The sequence below is a fragment of the Macaca nemestrina genome, chromosome 3 (genome assembly GCF_043159975.1).
Source record: "Macaca nemestrina isolate mMacNem1 chromosome 3, mMacNem.hap1, whole genome shotgun sequence".
Classification (NCBI taxonomy): domain Eukaryota; kingdom Metazoa; phylum Chordata; class Mammalia; order Primates; family Cercopithecidae; genus Macaca; species Macaca nemestrina.
In genome coordinates this window covers 171,724,220-171,742,730 of record NC_092127.1, presented here as the reverse complement: position 1 = coordinate 171,742,730, position 18,511 = coordinate 171,724,220, and the positions used below count along the sequence as shown (strand labels likewise).

The 18,511-nt window shown below is 42.2% G+C and overlaps 1 protein-coding gene across 2 annotated transcripts; it reads left to right on the top strand.

Moving 5' to 3' along the window:
* The first annotated feature begins 62 nt into the window (after positions 1-62).
* Positions 63-15,089, top strand: LOC105487973 (small integral membrane protein 20). 2 transcript variants are annotated; one of them, XM_011751627.2, is made up of 3 exons: positions 77-300; positions 13,591-13,647; positions 14,435-15,089. In XM_011751627.2, the coding sequence occupies exons 1-3, from the start codon at positions 192-194 to the stop codon at positions 14,470-14,472; spliced, it is 204 nt and encodes a 67-aa protein (XP_011749929.2). In that variant the 5' UTR covers positions 77-191; the 3' UTR covers positions 14,473-15,089. The 2 variants fall into 2 exon arrangements, with proteins under 2 accessions (XP_070949879.1, XP_011749929.2); XM_071093778.1 differs by lacking the exon at positions 13,591-13,647 and having other exon boundaries at positions 63-300.
* Positions 15,090-18,511: the final 3,422 nt, after the last annotated feature.

Genomic DNA, 18,511 nt, shown 5'->3' with positions numbered 1-18,511 from the left:
CATGAGGCCCCGCCTCTGACTCCACCCCTGTCTCGCTCCCCGCTTCGCCCCTCCTCCTCGTCCCTCCCCCAAGGCCCGGAAGCGAAAGCCTCTCAGCCTCTTCCGAGCGGGGTCACGGGCCGGCCGTCGGTAGCCAGGTTTCCGAGAGTGCGGGGCGGTCGGCGGGTCAGGGCAGCCCGGGGCGCAACGCCATGTCCCGGAACCTGCGCACCGCGCTCATTTTCGGCGGCTTCGTCTCCCTGATCGGCGCCGCCTTCTATCCCATCTACTTCCGACCCCTAATGAGATTGGAAGACTACAGTGAGTGATCTCTGACCCCGTGCGGTGACCTGACCCCCCCATACACACCTCCCCCTCCGTGAGCTCCACGTGGTGCCGTGGAAAGAACTTGGCTCGAGGGTTAGGGAGAGCCAGGTTCGAATCCTGCCATGTGCAGCTTTGTGACCGTGGACAAGTTGCTCAACCTCTGGGACCCTCAGTATCCTCATCTGTGAATATTAATAACTACATCATCTATAGTAAAGTGCCGAGCCTCCTGTGAGACTCAGGTGGTCATGTATATGAAAGCAGTCCTCTCAGAAGTCAACGCTAAGTACTAGTTCATATTTACAGTTAAAATTCACTGCATGCCTATTATACGTCAGGTTACGCATATGTTGGATCGTTTCATTTGCACAAGCTCACCTTGAAGTATGTATGTAAAACATACCCATTTTACAAATAAGGGAACTGAGGCTCAGAGGTTTTATAACGTTCCCAAGGTCACACAGCAAGTGACAAGGCAAATATATCCTACCCCAGGCCTCTGTCCGGAGTCTTCTTGGAGCATTTAGGCTGGAAATGGTGACTGGGGGAGCCAGATGGAACCCTGATCCTCCTGAGCAGAAAGGTGCTTTTACTGCACTTCATTTCCACTCCCAAAGATGTTTTTTGAGCGGGACTGTTTCAAACCCAAATGTTAACCTGGGGCTTTTAGTTTTTTCTCTTCTTTTTCCTCAAATTGTTTTTCCGATTCTGCTGGTTTCCTTCGTTTTAAGCCGGTTGCTCACATGGTAATGGTGAATATCCTGGGAGTAATTTTCCTTCTTAATCATTCCAGTCCTATCATTCTAAAAGCCAAACTCTTCTTCCTTGAGACCTATATCTCAGCAAGGATTAGCACTTTGATACATCTGAAACCATCTGTCAGAGAGAAAATATTAGGCATTAGAGGCTCATTTTTGTTCACCAGGAAACTCGAATCGTCTTGAAGATGGAAGAGGGCCAACCCTGCCCTTTGGGAATATTAACGGACACTGAAAGCTTGGCGAATTGAAGGCGAAAGCTCCGTGTAAACGTTCTGCCCATTGCAAATGTTAAAGCAGTCGGTTTCTGGAGGCAGAGCGTTTTAAGTGCCCACTCAGATTTCCTTGTAGCTTCTTCTCATTAGCCAAGACTGAAATGGCCACTGTGTTCTGCCTTCCAGCTTATCTGCATGCACCATGTGTGGGAGTAAGGTGGGCTGTGTGATGCCCTGCGGGATCTGTTGCCACCATCCTTCTTCACCGGACGCCTGCCCCAGCGATGATATTAAGGCCACTAGAACTTGGGACAAAGGGTCTGCTTTGCATCCCATTGGAAAAGTCAGTTCTGAAAACTAGAGCTGTTGGTTCTTATCTAGGAGTGATTTTGTCCCTCAGGCTATTTGGCTCAATCTGGAGACATTTTTGCCTGTCACAACTTGGGATGGGGGTGTCAAGTGTTGCTACTGGTTTCTTGTGGATAGACGCCAGGGATACTGCTAAACTTTTTGCAGTGCATACAAGACAGACCCCCATGACAAAGAATTACCCAGCTTAAAATTCGAGTGGTGCCTTGGTTGAGAAACCCTGCTTGAGGTGAGATGGTCAAGATGTGGGCGTGTACTGTGTATCCTAGTAACAGTCTTTTAGGGATACTCCAGAATCTGTGGTTGTCTGAATGTCTTGAGACAGACAAATCAGGTGATGTTCATCGGTGGGTGAACATTTAGTGAATGTAACTATAATATCTGCATGTTTAACTGGAAGGCAGTCTGTGCCTTCCCGCTTTTCTGGTCCTTTTTTTTTTTTCTTTTCTTTTTTTCCGCTGTCACCCAGGGTGGAGTGCAGTGGCCTCATTTCAGCGCACTGCGGTCTCCTCCTCCCAGGTTCAAGCAGTTCTCCTGCTTCAGCCTCCTGAGTAGCTGAAATTACAGGCGCTCACCACCATGCCCAACTAATTTTTGTATTTTTTAGTAGAGATGGGGTTTGGCCATGTTGGCCAGGCTGGTCTTGAACTCCTGACCTCAGGTGATCCACCTGCCTTGGCCTCCCTAAGTGTTGGGATTATAGGTGTGAGCCACCATGCCCAGCCTCTGGTTCCATTTTGATTAATTTGGCCAACTCTGTTCTGGGGATCATAACTGATTCTTTTTTCTGAGACAGAGTCTTGCTCTGTCACCCAGGCTGGAGTGCAGTGGCATGATCTTGGCTCGCTGCAACCTCTGCCTCCCGGGTTCAAGCAATTCTTGTGCCTCAGCCTCCCAAGTAGCTGGGAATCAGGTGTGCACCACCAGTCCTGGCTGATTTTTGTATTTTTAGTAGAGACAGGGTTCTGCTATGTTTGCCACATTGGTCTTAAGTGCTTCACCTCAAGCGATCTTTCTGCCTCAGCCTCCCAAAGTGGTAGTGTTACAAACTGACTGCTGTAACATTTGTAATGGGCAGAGTGTTTACACAGAGTTTTTGCCTTCAGTGCCGGCAACTGATTCTTTTAAACAGGTAAATATTGCTGAACAGGTAATATTTGTGGGAAGTTTACTGTATGTTTGGCACTCTTGTAAGCACTTCCTATGTATTAACCCATTTAGTGTTGATAACAGCCCTTTGTGGCAGCTGCTATATGATCATCATCCCCATTTTATATGTGGATAAACTGAGGTGCGAAACAGTTAAATTACTTGCACAAGGACCCACGGCTGATGAGTCACAGATCTGGGACTTGAATTAGTATCCTTAATCCCTAAACCAAGATAGCATACTGCTTGTCTAAGGGGGCAAGAAAAGGCAGTAGGGGAGATGAGTGTCTACATAGCCTACTAGATGAATGACCCTCATCTAAGTTACTTCAGCTCTCTGAGCCCTGCCTGTTTCCTCATCTGTAGCAGTGTAGTTCACTGGATTGAATTTACAGGGTTTGGGGTGAATTAAATGAGGTAACAGGTGTGGAACACCTAGTATAGTCTTATATTAGACATTTCATTAAAATGTTTACAAAATAATGAGCCACAAGGGCAGAAATGTGAGACATGGAGATTTTAGCAGGTGGATAGGCCTGGAGCTGGCTGACCTCACAGTAAACTGGGGTGAGGTGTTCATTATCAGGTCACGGAAACCCACTGTGTGGTCGGAGCTTCAGCTCATTCCAACATATTCAACTAGCATTTATTTAGTATCTCACTCTGTTTTTTAGAAGAAACCTGGATTCTGGCAATCGCTAGGTACCTGGCACTGTGCTGGGTGTGGGCTGCACCTAACCAAACAACATGGTCAGTCACTTCCTTCTATCGTGCTCTTCCCACCCTTGTCCTGTCCACCTCGCTCCACCCATTCCTGGGACTGAGCTGCTTCCACTGTGCCCCACCTACTGCCCATTCTCTACCTAGCAGCCACAATGGTCTTTTCTGGTGACTTTTGGTTGCTGGTCTCTATCTTATTTGCATTTGTGGTCAGAGAACGTGGACTATATGATTTGGATTCTCTGACACTGGTCAAGATTTGCTTTGGGGCCTGGTACAGGTCAGTTTTTGTAAATATTGCCTGTGTGCTTGGAATGGTGGCTATTGTTGGGTACAGAGTTCTGTATCTGTGTGTGTTAATTACAGATCAAGCTTCTTAATTCTGTTTGAATTTGGATGTCCTGTGGCCATGTTATTAGGTGCGTACAATCTAGAATATTCTGGATAATTTTTTCTAAGTATTATTATATAAGAATTCTCTTTATTTCCACTGTTCTTCCCCATCTCTATTTTATCTGATTTTATTGTGCTACCGATTCCTTTCTTTTTTTTTTTTTTTTTTTTTTGAGACGGAGTTTCGCTGTTGATGCCCAGGCTGGAGGCAGGCTGGAGGCTGGAGTGCAATGGTGCAATCTTAGCTCACTGCAACCTCCGCTTCCCAGGTTCTAGCAATTCTCCTGCCTCAGCCTCCTGAGTAGCTGGGATTACAGGCACCCACCACCACACCTGGCTATTTTTTGCATTTTTTAGTAGAGATGGGATCTCACCATGTTGGCCAGGCTGGTCTCGGACTCCTAACCTCAGTTGATCCACCCACCTCAGCCTCCCAAAGTGCTGGGATTACAGGCGTGAGCCATTGTGCTCAGCCCAGATTTCTTCTAATATTTTCCTGGCTTATCTATTTCTCTCCTCATACATGCAGCCTTTGTCCTTATGTGAATATCTTAGAACCAACATAAACTAGATATTTTAATCTGACCTGTTAATCTCTTTTAACTATTAGATTTGATTAATTTTAATTTATTCTATTTACTGACATGTTTGCATTTATTTTTATCACCTTATTTTGTGTTTTTTATATATATGTGTGTGTGTGTATATATATATATATATATATTTTTTTTTTTTTTAGAGACAGAGTCTTGCTCTGTCGCCAGGTTGTACTGCAGTGGCAAGATCTCGGCTCACTGCATCCTGTGCCTCCTAGGTTCAAGCCGTTCTTCTGCCTCAGCCTCCCAAATAACTGGGATTACAGGCGCATGCCGCCACACCCAGCTATTTTTTTTTTTTTTTTCTGTGTTTTAGTAGAGATGGGGTTTCACCATGTTGCCCAGGCTGGTCTCAAACTCCTGAGCTGAGGCAATCCGGCGGCCTCAGCCTCCCAAAGTGTTAGGATTACAGGCATGAGCCACTGCGCCCGACCTTCTCTTCTATTTCTATGCTTCCTTTTTTCTTCTTTTCTGCCTCAAGCCGCCTTTATTCTTCTCTTCCCTCTACTGGTTTGAAAGTTTTAAATTCTATTTGTGTTCTTTTGTAATTAAAGTTTAGAGTTAGCCAGTATCTTTACTCTTGAACAATACAAGGTCCTTATAATGCCTTAGCCTTTGTCCCATGCACCTTTCATAATATATTTGTCCTGCCTGGTGCCTATCACTCAGCAAATCAGTTAACACCAGGACTACTGTATCTGGTCACTGACTGTTTATCTTCACCTGCGTTCTTTACTTACCGACCCTTCTTACATCTCACTCCTTTCTAGCTTCAGTTTTCTTCCTTCTGACATACATCTGTTACTACTTCTCTGGTAAGAATTTGTAACTGGGAAACTCTGTTTTTGTCTGTTGGAAAATGTATAGAACTGCAGGTCTTCTGCTGTGGGTTTTGAAAAGTTTGTTGTCACATCATCCACATTTGATCATCTCACTTGCTTAATTACAGTGCTCTAATAACGCTTTGGTGTCTTGGAAGTCCAGCCAGCGGAGGGTTATTGAAGTATAGTTATGTGCTGCATCATATTTTGGCCTGCGATGGACCACGTGTATGACAGTGGTCCCAAAAGATTATCATGGTGCTGAAAAATTCCTGTCGCCTAGTGATTCCCTGATGATCCCGACCCTGTGTGGGCCTACGCTAATATATGTGTTGTATCTTAGTTTCTCACACAAAAGTTCAAAAAGGAAAAAATAATAATAATTTTAAAATAGAAAGATGCCTATAGAATGAAGATATATAAAGAAAGAAAATATTTTCATACAGCTATACATGTTTGTGCTTTAAACTAAATATTATTATAAGAGTCAAAATGATTTAAAAATTAAACAGTTTACAACGTAAAAAAGTTAGCTGAGGTTCATTTATTACTGAAGAAAGAAATTTAAAAAAATAAATGTAGTGTAGCCTAAGTGTGCAGTGTTTATAGAGTGCAGTAGTATACAGTAATGTCCTAGGCCTTCACATTCGCTCACCACTCACTCACTCACTCACCCGCCCAGAGCAACTCCCAGTCCTGCAAACTTTATTCATGGTAAATATCCTTTATGGGAATACCATTTGGAAAATATACAGTGTTTTTACTGTACCTTTTCTAGTTCAGCTATATTTAGATATATAAATCCTTACCGTGTTTACAGTTGCCTGCAGTATTCAGTACAGTACCATGCTGTACAGGTTTGTAGCCTAGGAACAATAGGCTATATCACATAGCCTGGGTGTGTAGTAGGCTACGCTGTCTAGTTTTGTGCAGGTACACTCTGTGATGGTCGCACAACAACGAAATCCCCTAAGGATGCATTTCTCGGAATGTACTCACACAGTTGAGCAACAGAGGACTGTATGTTATTAAGAGCAGTGATCATATTCACTCTTTACAAGCATCACTCGGATTGATTATATGTGAACTAGAAGCTGGAAGGGTCAAATCTGGGGACAGGAAGGCCAGGTACAGGAAGGCTGTATTTCCTGTGACCTCAGGGAGAGGTGACTGTACCCTAAACCAGAGTGGTGGCTATGGAAGTGGAGAGAAGTGACTGCATTTGGGAGCCACATTTAAGAAGCAAACTGGTGGGTGTGGTGGCTCACATCTGTAATCCCAGCAGTTTGGGAGGCTGAGGCAGGAGGATCGCTTGAGCCCAGGAGTTCAAACCAACCTGGGCAGCAGAGCGCAACTCTGTCTCATTTAAAACACAGGAAAAAAAGTAAACTCTACAGGGCTTTGTGGCTGATTAGCTACGGGGCAAAGAAGGAGAATGGCACCCAGTGTTCTGGCTCCAGCAGCTGAGGAGATGGAGATGCTGGTCATTAACAAGAAGGAATTGGTTTTAGGGGTGAAAAGACAAGTTAGTTTGCTTTTGGGCATTTAGGTAGCTTTTGAGGTTGAGGTAGTTGATATGCTCTTGGAGACTTCCCATGGACAGTGGGCTATACCGATCTGGGGCTGAGACGCCGGATGTGAGCTGCAGCTGGAGATGGAGCATCATCAGTATGTGGCTGGGAATCAGGTCTCTGCAGTAGGTAAGGGTTCCCAGGCAGCATTCAGAGATTTTAAGGGGCAAGCTGGCCCGGGACAGTGTGCTGGGGAACACCAGTGTCAGAAGGGCTGAAGCACAGGCGGTCAGAGGAGGAGAAAGGCCCACTAAGAAGACTGAGGAGGAGTGGCTAGACAGGTTTCAAACCAGGAGAGGCGTCAGTCACAAGCCCCATAAAGACAGCTCTTCATGAAAAGGGAGTGTGGTCAGCAGGGTTAGGCTGCTTAGAGACAGTAAAAGAGGTAAGTGAAAATATCTATTATATTTAACACAAAGAGGTTAAAAGTGATTGGTTATATTGTTAAACATGCTTTCAGTGGTTTGGAAGTAGGCAGAAGGCAGGTTGCAGTGGATTGAAGAGTAAATAGTGTATTAAGTTGACTATTTATAGATGTTTGGCTGTATGGAGAGGAGAATGGCAAAGTTTCCAGCAGGTGACAGGGTCTGGAAAAAGTTTTGTTTTAGTTTTGGCTGGAAGAGGTGGAGGGCCAAGAAAGTCTTAGACAGAGAAAGCTGCTAGAGAGAGAAGACAGTCCACAGAGTGGGAGGTGGCATAGGATCCTGAGCTCAGGTAGAGGAAAGAACTGTGGACCAAAGGCAGGGCACCTCTTCCACCAGCTCAGGAGGAAGGATGGCGTGGATGCTGCCATATCTAGGTTTTATGTTGGCAAGTTGTGGGCACTTCCAGGTGATGGCGTCTATTCCCTTTCTGACACAGGAAGTCAGGTCATTTATGAGTAAGAGGCACCAACTCTAGGCCATCCTCTCCCTCCTTGGAGCACTGTCTTCCCTGGGCGTCTCCACTGTGGAAGGTCCTCCTGGGTTTGCTCTTTTGCTCCTGCCTTTCAGCCACTCCTGTTAGCCTTTCTTGTTAGGCCTTCTGTCCTGACTGTCCTTCATACATTTCACACCCCAGGATTCTGAGACTACTGGGCAGAAGGCCATCAATTCTTGGATGGACAGGGCAGAAGCCTAGTCCCTGAGAACTGGGTTACTCGTAAAAGCAAGACTTAGGGCCGGCAACTGGCAAGGCAGTCCATGTAGAGCCAAGTGTCAGATCGGTTCAGGCCCTTCACCTCTGCCAGCATGGGTATGGGGACAGGTACGTTCCAGGGTCTCTGCTGGAACAAGCATACAGGCAGCAGAAAAGAAGGGGAAGCCTGTTTAGGTGAAACAAAGCCAAGGAGATCCGCGGTTGCAGAGCAGGCACCCACTATCATCAGACTGCCTTATTGGATTTCATTTTGGCATTCAGCATGATCTTCAGCTCTTTTGTTAACTCAGCAAGGCTTTCCTGAGTGTTCTGTGGAGTACAAGGTCAGTTCTGTACATGATACCTCAAGTACTGAAATGAGCACTGGGCAGATGATGGCATCAGTGGGTCAGTGACCCAAAACCAGAAGTCTGGGTACAGTTCTGCTGTACTTCTGGAGGGAGTCCCAGACGCTTTTTAGCTTTCACCGTGTTGGCATGGTGTGTTTGGTCTGCAGAGGTCACAGTTAGGGAAGAGTACAGATGGCTAATCTGTCTTTGTTTCCTAGAACTAGACAGTGACCCTGAATATGGCCTTTTACAAATAGCATGCATTTGAGGCCAGCCTGTGAAATTAGACAGAATAAGATATTTTCTGTGATCTTGTTCATTTGAAATTTTAATTGGATGTTCAGAAGCATAAAATCATAGGGTTTTGCCAGAAGGGGTTTGAGCTCATTTCCATCCCCTCATTTAGTGACTTGTCCAAGGTTACTCAGCACATTAGTTGCTGGGGGGACACTAGACCCTAACTCCCTTGACCTTGCCTGTACTTAATGCCCTGTCTCACGATGCCTTGAGACAGTGAAGAATGTTCAACAGCCAGCCAAGTGAAAGGCCACAGGGGAGAGCTATGAGGCCTCAGTGCTGCTGCTTCTTGGTCCTGCTGATTTCTGCTGCACCTTGCTGCCGTGGCCCGAAAGGATGCTCTGCCTAGGCAGCACAGGGTACTAGAAATCACCGGATGCAGAAAGAATGCTTACCTTGTAAGAACATTTTCCCTATGACATGCCAGGCACTTAGAATATGCTTTTCAGTCCTTTCCCCATATAATTGAATGAAATGCACAGGCTGACCTGGTCTTGTTTTCTAACTGGCATTACACAGTTCCCTGGATTCAAGCAGGCTCCAGTGAGGAAACAGACCTGTTGACACTGTTGGGAGGAGTGCAGTGCTTCAGGTGCCCACTTGGTCCCCTTCAGCCAACTGGGTCCCACTTGCTGCTGTGGTCATTTGGTTTCCCCCTCAGTCCCTGGTTCTTTCTCGTCACACTTGCTTCTGTGGTCATATGGCTTCCCCTTGGCCCCTGGTTCCCACTCGCCACCAGTGAACCTCCAGTTCTGGAATACCCCAGAGGCAGATGGCATCTGTCTAGGTACCAGCAGCAACATGGCTGCCCTGAAAACTTTTGAAAGCAATTTTATATTTGCTACTTTTTAAAAGATCGCTTCTTTGAAATAATCACCATGGAAGAGTCAAAATGGTGTTGGACTTTCCTATGCGTGTTGTACAGTTATGTGGTTTTTGTTAGTTAAGAAAGAAACTCAAACTTGAACCTGGGAGGCAGACATTGCAGTGAGCCGAGATCACACCACTGTACTCCAGCCTGGGTGACAGAGCAAGACTCCATCTCAAAATAAATAAATTAATAAATAAAAGAATCTCAAACTGACGAAAGATCCAAGAACAGTGCAGTAAATTCCTATTTTGTCCTTCACCTTGATTTACCAGTTGTTAACATTTTGCCACATTTGCTTTCTCCCCCATATATAACATATATAGATATATACAGATACAGTTATATTTCTATATATTATAATTATTACTGTTATTTTGCTGAACCATTTGAGAGTAGGTTGAAGACATTGGGAGCTTTCATTCCTAAACACTTCAGCCTGTATTTCTGAAGAACGAGGACATTCTCTTACATAATCACAATACGGTTTTCCAATCTAGGAAATTTAACATTGATGCAGTGCTGTTACAGTTTGAGCATTTCTAATCTGAAAATGGAAAATGCCCCAAAATCTGAAATTTTTTGAGCTCCAAAATGACACAAGTAGAAAATTCCACACATAAGTACTTAATATAAATTTAGTTTCATGCACAAAATTATTAAAAACATTGTATAAAATTATCTTCAGTCTATGTATATAAGATGTATATGAAACAAACGAATTTAATGTTTAGACTTGGATCCCATCCCCAAGATACCTTGTTATATATATATGCAAATATTCCAAAATCTGAAAAAAATCCTAAATCCAAACCAATTCTGTTCCCAACCAATTTCAGATAAGGGAATATATTCAACTTGTATGGAATATACAGCCCACGTTCAAATTTTGCCATTTGTCGCAGTTCAAATTGTGAGTTGCTTTTATTTTATTTTATTTATTTCATTTATTTATTTTTCTTTTTTGAGACAGAGTTTTGCTCCTTCACCCAGGCGGGAGTGCAGTGGCGCGATCTCAGCTCACTGCAACAGCCGCCCCCCAGGTTCAAGTGATTCTCCTGCCTCAGCCTCCCAAGTAGCTGGGATTGTGGGCACCTGCCACCATGCCTGGCTAATTTTTGTATTTTTAGTAGAGATAGGGTTTCGTTATGTTGGCTAGGCTGGGCTTGAACTCTTGACCTCAGGTGATCTGCCCGCCTCGGCCTCCTAAAGTGCTAGGATTACAGGTGTGAGCCACTGCGCCCTGTGGAATTGCTTTTATTTTAACTATTTATTGGCAGGAGGAAATGGGGAGGTAGGTTCCCAAGGTCATACACTGCACCAGCTTTCATTTGCTTTTTTATTTTAGGTTTCTATCTGCTGATCCTCCACTAGAGCACCCTCAACCAGTAATCCTGAGACTGCTGAGGGAGTTGGGGCTTGGGTATCCTGCAGTAGTTGCATTGTTGTGAATGTTCAAGTAACAAGTCACACAGTCAATATATTTCCCGGTGTGGACATTTAATATAAGGATATGTTTTTGTTTTCAAAGACTTAAAAATTATTAGGTAGATTCTTTTACTACCGTACAAAAAAAAAAAAAATCAGCCAGTCTGCATGTATTACTAGTTTTAATATTACACTTTGGCCCCTGGACTAGAGATAACGTCCTCAATTAAAATTACAAATCACACCACTGCCTTAGCACCAGGGGGCAGAGTCGGGCTTGCTGAGACTCTGGAGTGGGGAGTTTTTTTACCCAGTGTGCCATAGTTGGGTTTAAATCATTTCTCTCCTGATCGAAATGTACTCACTAGTGAAGTTGTTAATATGTTTATCCTGATTTGTTTACATAGTTAAACCCCTGACTTCTGCCATTACCCTTTTTCTGAGGTTTATATACATTTGCTGTTTTCCAAAGATAGGGAAATAGAAACTTACTGTCAACCTCAATCAAGATGCATTGCTAAATCGTGAGGGGCTAGGTTCCGTTTTCCTTTTAGCGTATTCTGCATTCACAAAATAAAGTGTCTTTGTGTTATATCATGAATTTACATAAGACTGCTTTGGCCTTAGAGTATTTATAAAACATTAATGGATTAAAGAACCAGGGGATGTAGATAGGACGCTAATACCTGGTTATCATTTGGTAGGAACTGGCTCAGCAAAGTGGTTTAAATTTCCTGACCAAGCCAAACTACAGAGGTGGTTGCATTAGGACAAGGATTATAAAGAGATTATGGTCTATTTAAAATAAATCTTCCGCCTTGCTTCAGCCTCATTAGCAATTAGCAAGAAAGTGTGAAGACACGGATTTCTTTCTCTTCACTTGGTTCTCCATTGCATCATAAGAGGTTAGAACACAATTAGGCATTCTGTCCTTGCCACCAAAAGTCAGCTTCCTTTGATGCTTGGCAGTCTGCCAGCTTCTTTTGCTTTGCAGTACCTGCCTCTGGAGAACATGTTTGGTACACCAGGATGTCTGATTTTATTAAATCTCTAAGTCTAGAATGCTTTCTGGTAATTATTTTTTAAAACTCAAATCTTAAAAAAAAAAAAAAAAAAACTCAAATCTTCCCTCTTCCATAGTATCAGAAAATAGACCTTTTAGTTATAGAAAATTATTTCTATTTTTGTTCCTGGCAAGGCTGATGACTGTGGGCTTTTACATGTTGGCATCTTCCAAGAGCATGTTCAAGACATCCATGCTTTGAGACTTACATGTCTATAGGGTGGTGGGGCTCAGTTCTACAATGATTTAATGTCTTCAGAAATGAGGACACCTTTTGTGTTGAGTTATTTCAGAAAGTCTAACATTTTAGAGGCTCCATAATATCCACTCTAGGTGGAAGAAATCTTTTGATATATCTTGAGAGAATCTTGGTTGCCATTTACCTGCTCTTTTTCAGAGAGGAACAGTGAAACCATCAGGCCACTTGTTGCCTGTAATAGGCCTGAGTATCCTATGTGTTCTCTCCATCCCCCTTAGACTTGGATATCAGGATTCCCATAATCCCTGTTGTCCAGTGTTTTATTTGCCACAGCAAAACTTAGTATTGATAAAACTATCAGGTCGGTCATTTGGGATTGACTTTCTGTCTGTCACATGACTAGAGAAGCAAGTTCAATGAATATTAGATTTGGCCAAACCCTGTTTCTTGTACCTTTATGTTTGTGTAACTTTATGAGAATCCAGAGGCCAGAGTAAATAAAATGGCCTGATACTAAATAAGAACTAAATGTGGATTTAAAGAAATAATCAGCCTGATTAAAACAAAGGTCCGATTACGACATTTCGTTACTATAATTTAGTTGTAAACGTCCTTCAGCTCTAAGACTTTCTCCTGAAAAACTGCCATTTGTTTGTCAAGAGACTTAAAATAATAACTCTTTGTTTTCACAGACCTTGGGTTTATTCTAAACCACTTAGAAAGACGTGTCAGAGTGCTTCAAGCCCACAGATATGAAATGCCCAATTTCTCTTGGCCCTTGCCTGTTGTACATCTCCAAAGAGACGGGTTTAGTTGCTGTCGCTACAATGCGCTTACTAATTGGCACAGCACCTGCAGTCAATTAGGGAAGCTTCAATTATCCAAACCAAAGCCACCCACCCAAAGATTAATTTTCTGCTCTATTTCCTATCAAACACATAGCATATTTAGCTCTGAGCCTAGGCCTTCAGTGGAGTGCATTGTAGACTTATAAACTACATCGTTTTCTTCATTGTACTTGTTGCTCCAATTCAGCAGCTTCTCCCTCGTGATACCACACCCACCAGTTCTTTCAAAATTGTTCTTTTGTTGTTGTTGTTTTCTTGTCTTTCCAAAATGCTGAGATCACAGAGAAAAGATGTTAGTTGGGGAGCTTTTCTTTTGAAGTATGGATTCCTTTATTCTTTTGAAAATACCCAATCTCTTTTGCATTATAGGATCTAACTTCCACAACCTAAAAGCTCTGCATAATAGCATATCTGAATTTAACAGCCCTCCTAAATACTGTTTTCTAAGTGTCCCATGTAAATACAAAGATGTTTCTCTCCCCGCCCCACCTCTAAAGAATGATGTTTGTCTCGTGTTTCTCAGAGAGGGAGCAAGCCATAAATCGGGCTGGAATTGTTCAAGAGGATGTGCAGCCACCAGGTAAACTGAAAAAAAAAAAAAAAATCAAAACCGTATCTCATTTGTACTACTGTGTTGTGTGGTTAGTGTGTATTTGCCTTGGCATGGAGAGTAGGAAAATGCCTTTTAGCTTAGAGACAAGATTGTGATTTTGCTATTTATTTCTCAACGGTTGCCATTTACAGATGCCACCCAAGACTCCATTCTAATATTTCACTCCAGAATACTTTTTGCATGTTTGCCAGGTTCCTCTTTTCCATTTTATAAGTGGGCATAAAAATGTTAACAAGTGCGCGATTAGATATGAGACACGAATAGCTGTTTGGCCGACTTATTTACCAAGCACCTATTTAAACACTCCCCTCATGGGAAAATAGTGTTTACTTGTCAGCTATTTGAATTGATGTGGGGTTCTGCTTTGCACAAGGGCTAAAAAGCTTCCTTTATGACTGAATGGTTAGTTCCTTTAAGAGGATTCAAGTTAGCCAGGAATGAGAGGTTTCTCATTTATTAACCAAAGCTCTTATAATCTGTGGCAACATTCTTTTTTATTTGTTTATTTTTAACTAGGCCAGATGTAGGTCTTCCTATTATGGGGTACAATTCCTGAGCCATTTAAAAGTCCCTTATGGCTGCCATGGCTTCCTGGCCATTTAATGGCAGGGTTCCGGCAGCCTGCTCGCACCATCTCAAACTACACTGTAAATTGCACAGCTCAATTCTGATGTCGTTTTGTTTGTTTGGGGTGGAGGAAAGTGGAAGGACATTTAAAAATGAATCCTGTTTTTGTTCCTGTGTCTTTCCATAGGGTTAAAAGTGTGGTCTGATCCATTTGGCAGGAAATGAGAAGGCGGTCACCAGCTCTGATTAAGAAAGGAGATTTCTTCATGCTTTCAATCCTGCATGGGGTACAGTCAGTCACCTCACCAGAGAATGACGGCTGGAGAAGAAAACTCCAAAATACCATAAATAAGAGTGTTTGTAACAAAAGACTGTGCACAAGGATTAATATTTCCCTTCTTAAGTATCCAAAGAACTCTGGAACAAATTATACCATTAGGAAGGTTTTCCTGATTCAGTTGATTTTCCAAAATGAAGCTATCTCACCCAGCTGGGTTTGGAGCAATCTGCTTATTATTCTGTCGTTACCACTTACTCAAGCGAGCTGTGATATGAATACAAGCAACCAGTGGGCTCGGGAAGGTCCGGGTCTATTTTGCCATCTTCCAGATAAGAGATTTCAGTAAAAAACTGCCATGCTGAGCTGCCTTATAGAGCTCTTTGAAAATGTTCAAGTTGATCAAGCTCTTTGAGGACAAGGTACTTCGTGCACCTCATGCTGAAGATTGCACCATGTTGGAAAATAAATATGAAGCAAGTCAAACTAGATGCATACACTTGTGTAGAAATCAATAATCAATTAATAGAAGTGAAAAAATAAACATTAAAATGATTTATTTCTACTTTGCAGTGGTGTCTTTTTATAAATCGTCTTTCGTAAAGCAATTAAATTATAGTGCCGAGAAGTACAGTTTGACTAGATTATATTTGACTAGATATCTGTGTGCGATTCATCTCTTTGTACTCAGGTAAACATTTTAGAGGCAAATAACAAGTTTGTTAAGACAAATATTATTGAATGGTGATTCTCTACCAGGTACCTCACTAGGTGCTGCAAAGATGAAGGTGAGAAGACAGGTTGAGTATCCCTTATCCAGAAAAGCTTGGGAACAGAAGTGTTTTGGACTTGAGATTTTCTTGGATTTTGGAATATTTGCATATATATGATGAGACATTTTGAGGATGGCACCCGAGTCTACATGAAATTTATTTATGTTTCATGTACTTTATACACATAGCCTGAAGGCAATTTGATACAATATTTTAAAATAATTTTGTGCGTGAAGCAAACTTTTGACTAAAACCATCACATGAGGTCAGGTGTGGAATTTTCCACTTGTGTTATGTTGGTGCTCAAAAAATTTCAGATTTTGGAGCATTTCAGATTCCAGATTAGGAATGCTCAACCTGTCTTCTTTCCCTTCCTCCCTCCCTCCCTCTTTCCTTCCTTCCCTCCCTCCCTTTCCTTCCTTCCCTCCCTCCCTTTCCTTCCTTCCTTCTTCCTTTGCTCTGTCTAGCCTCTTACTAGATGATATGCTTCTGAAGTGGCACACTTTTTCATTTTTATATCGGAATGTCTTACATATTACTGTAGGCTGTCTATGAACTGCCTGATGACATAATTTTATTATTGTGAACCTGGAATTTTCTTGACAGACAGCTGGCCCAATTATGTAATTACTGTCAAGAAGACATAAGGTTGATAGTTCTAAAACCCTCAACATTTTTGGTAGGCATTCTCTAACATTTAATTGACTTACAGTTCACAATCCAGTAAAAGAAGTTGACTCATGAATGGTACATTTGACCACTTCTTTTTTTTTTTTTTTTTTTTTTTTTGGAAAGGGCACCAGGAAGTTATATAACTTAAAGTCAAACATTCTGTGTGAGCATGATTGAGATTTCTTTATGACCGAAGCGAGCATGTGGTACCATCTGCTTTGGAAGATGTCCAGGCTAAAATGACTGTGTCTGAGTTCTGTAGAGAAGAACTATGGGGACTCGATTGACTGTCTTGGATGGAACAGACCCAGATTTATCTCCTGAGTGGAGTCTTTGTCCCGGGCCTGTTCCTGCCCTCAGCTCACCTCTTTACAGAGATAAAGGGGCTATCTGTCCTGCTCAGTTGCCTTGACATTTATAAAAGGATCACTCTTCATGTTGCCAGAGATGTTAACTTCAGACTCTCTGCTGTCCACACGTGACAGAGGCCAAGTTGTAAGAGGTGCTATTTATGAGGACTGACAGAGGGCCTTGCGATTTATCCATGAGTTTCCCAGGTGTGCCCCCAAAATGATGACAGAGCGCTTGAAAGAGGGGGTCCTTAGTCAAATCCATTTAGGAAACAGAGTTAAAGTTGATTTTGTTTATTCTAATTTTTCTGATTTCCAAGAAAGGCATAACATTTCCCAAATATATTTGATCACAGGACAGTTTTTATAGATTATCTCTTGGAAGTTGGGAACAAGCAGCAACTTTTGGGGGAAATCTTTATGTCAGAGATTCTTAAACTTTTTACTCTCAGGACACCTTTACACTCTTAAAAATCAAGAAGTCCAAAGTGATTCTGTTTATGTGGGTTACATCTATAGATACTTACTGTATTTGAAATTAAGACAAATTTGAGAAATGTTTATTAAGTCACTTCAAAATATTAATAACAAACATAGGTTAATATGACATTTTTGTGTGAAAAACTTATTTTCCAAGACAAAAAATAACTTGCAGATCTCCTTAATGTCTGGCTTCACAGGAATAACTGGATTCTCACGTCTGCTTCTGCATTCAATCTGTTGCTCTATCACACATCACGTGGCCTCTGGAAAACTCCTCTGTACACATCCACAAAAGGACAAGTGTAAAAAGGGCAAAAAAGCTTTAGTAGTTTTCTAAAAATAGTTTTGACCATACCCCCTGGAAAGGTTTCAGAGACCCCTAGTGGTCCCTGGACCACACTTTGAACCCACTTTTTTTCCCTTTTTAGTCAGGACTTTTGAGAATTGTGTATCTGGATTGTGTTGATTCCTTTAAGGAGTTACTTGTAATGAACTGTGCTTGGGCATGTCCATATTCAAGGTGGTTAGAAGCAGAGGGGAGAAACTAAAGTTTCTCACTGCTATTACTGCAATGAAGTCGGGATCTTCATTTTCAATGTCAAATAACATCCCCTTTAGCAATACTTGAATTTACATTTTTAAATCTCAGAACCAGAAATAGCAACATTGCTGAACACTTGGGACTTTTCTCTTGTGAGATTTAATTATGTAACTTGGTTCCCTCTTTGTACTGGCTGTCAGGAAGCTCAACCACATTTATAGATTAGCTTTTATTTTTATTTCTTTTTATTTATATTTATTGAGACAGGGTCTTACTCTGTCACCAAGGCTAGAGTACAGTGGCTCAATCATGGCTCACTGCAGCCTAGACTTCCCAGGCCTAAGTGATCCTCCCACCTCATTCTTCCAAGGAGCTGGGACTACAGGCTTGCACCACCACACATGAGTAATTTTTTTTTTTTTTAATTTTTCGTAGAGACAGGGCTTCACCATGTTGACCAGGGTGATATCAAACTTGGGTTCAAATCATCTGCCTATTGTTTTGGCCTCCCAGAGTGCTGGGATGACAGGTGTGAGCCACTCCACCCAGCCTGCAGACCAGCTTTTTAAAAAATGTTGGACCTTGTGGAATGTATCTTGGCCATTACCTTACATTCACTTCATCCCCCAAACCCTACCTCCCGCCCTTATTTTCCTTCCTGCTTTTCACTTCAGTTTTCTATCTTATATTGCATGTTAGACCCCTTATTTTAAAATGAGGCAGGGCATAAATAATATGTATTCACTAAAATAATCACTTACACTCTGGTAAGGAAAATGAAGTGAGTTCACAAATAATGATTAACATAATGTAGAATACTAAAAGTGCCTTTAAAGAGGTCAGAGTATCAACTAACACTGGACATAGGCAAACCCTATGTTCCTGCAGTCCTGCTTCTGGCTATGCAGCAAGAGTGCATCCACAAGTTTACCAAAAGACATGTTCTAGAATGTTCATGGCGGCACTGGAAGCTACCCAAATGCCCATCAGCAATACAATGTATGAAGAAACTGATGTATTCACAGGATGGAGTAGGATACAACAGTGAGAATGAACAATACAATCTCACCAACAATACTGAATAAACTAAGCCAGTTGCAAGAGTACATACTTTTAGGTTCTAGTTAGATGAATGAAAACAGGCAAAATTAAACCCTACAGGTAGGGG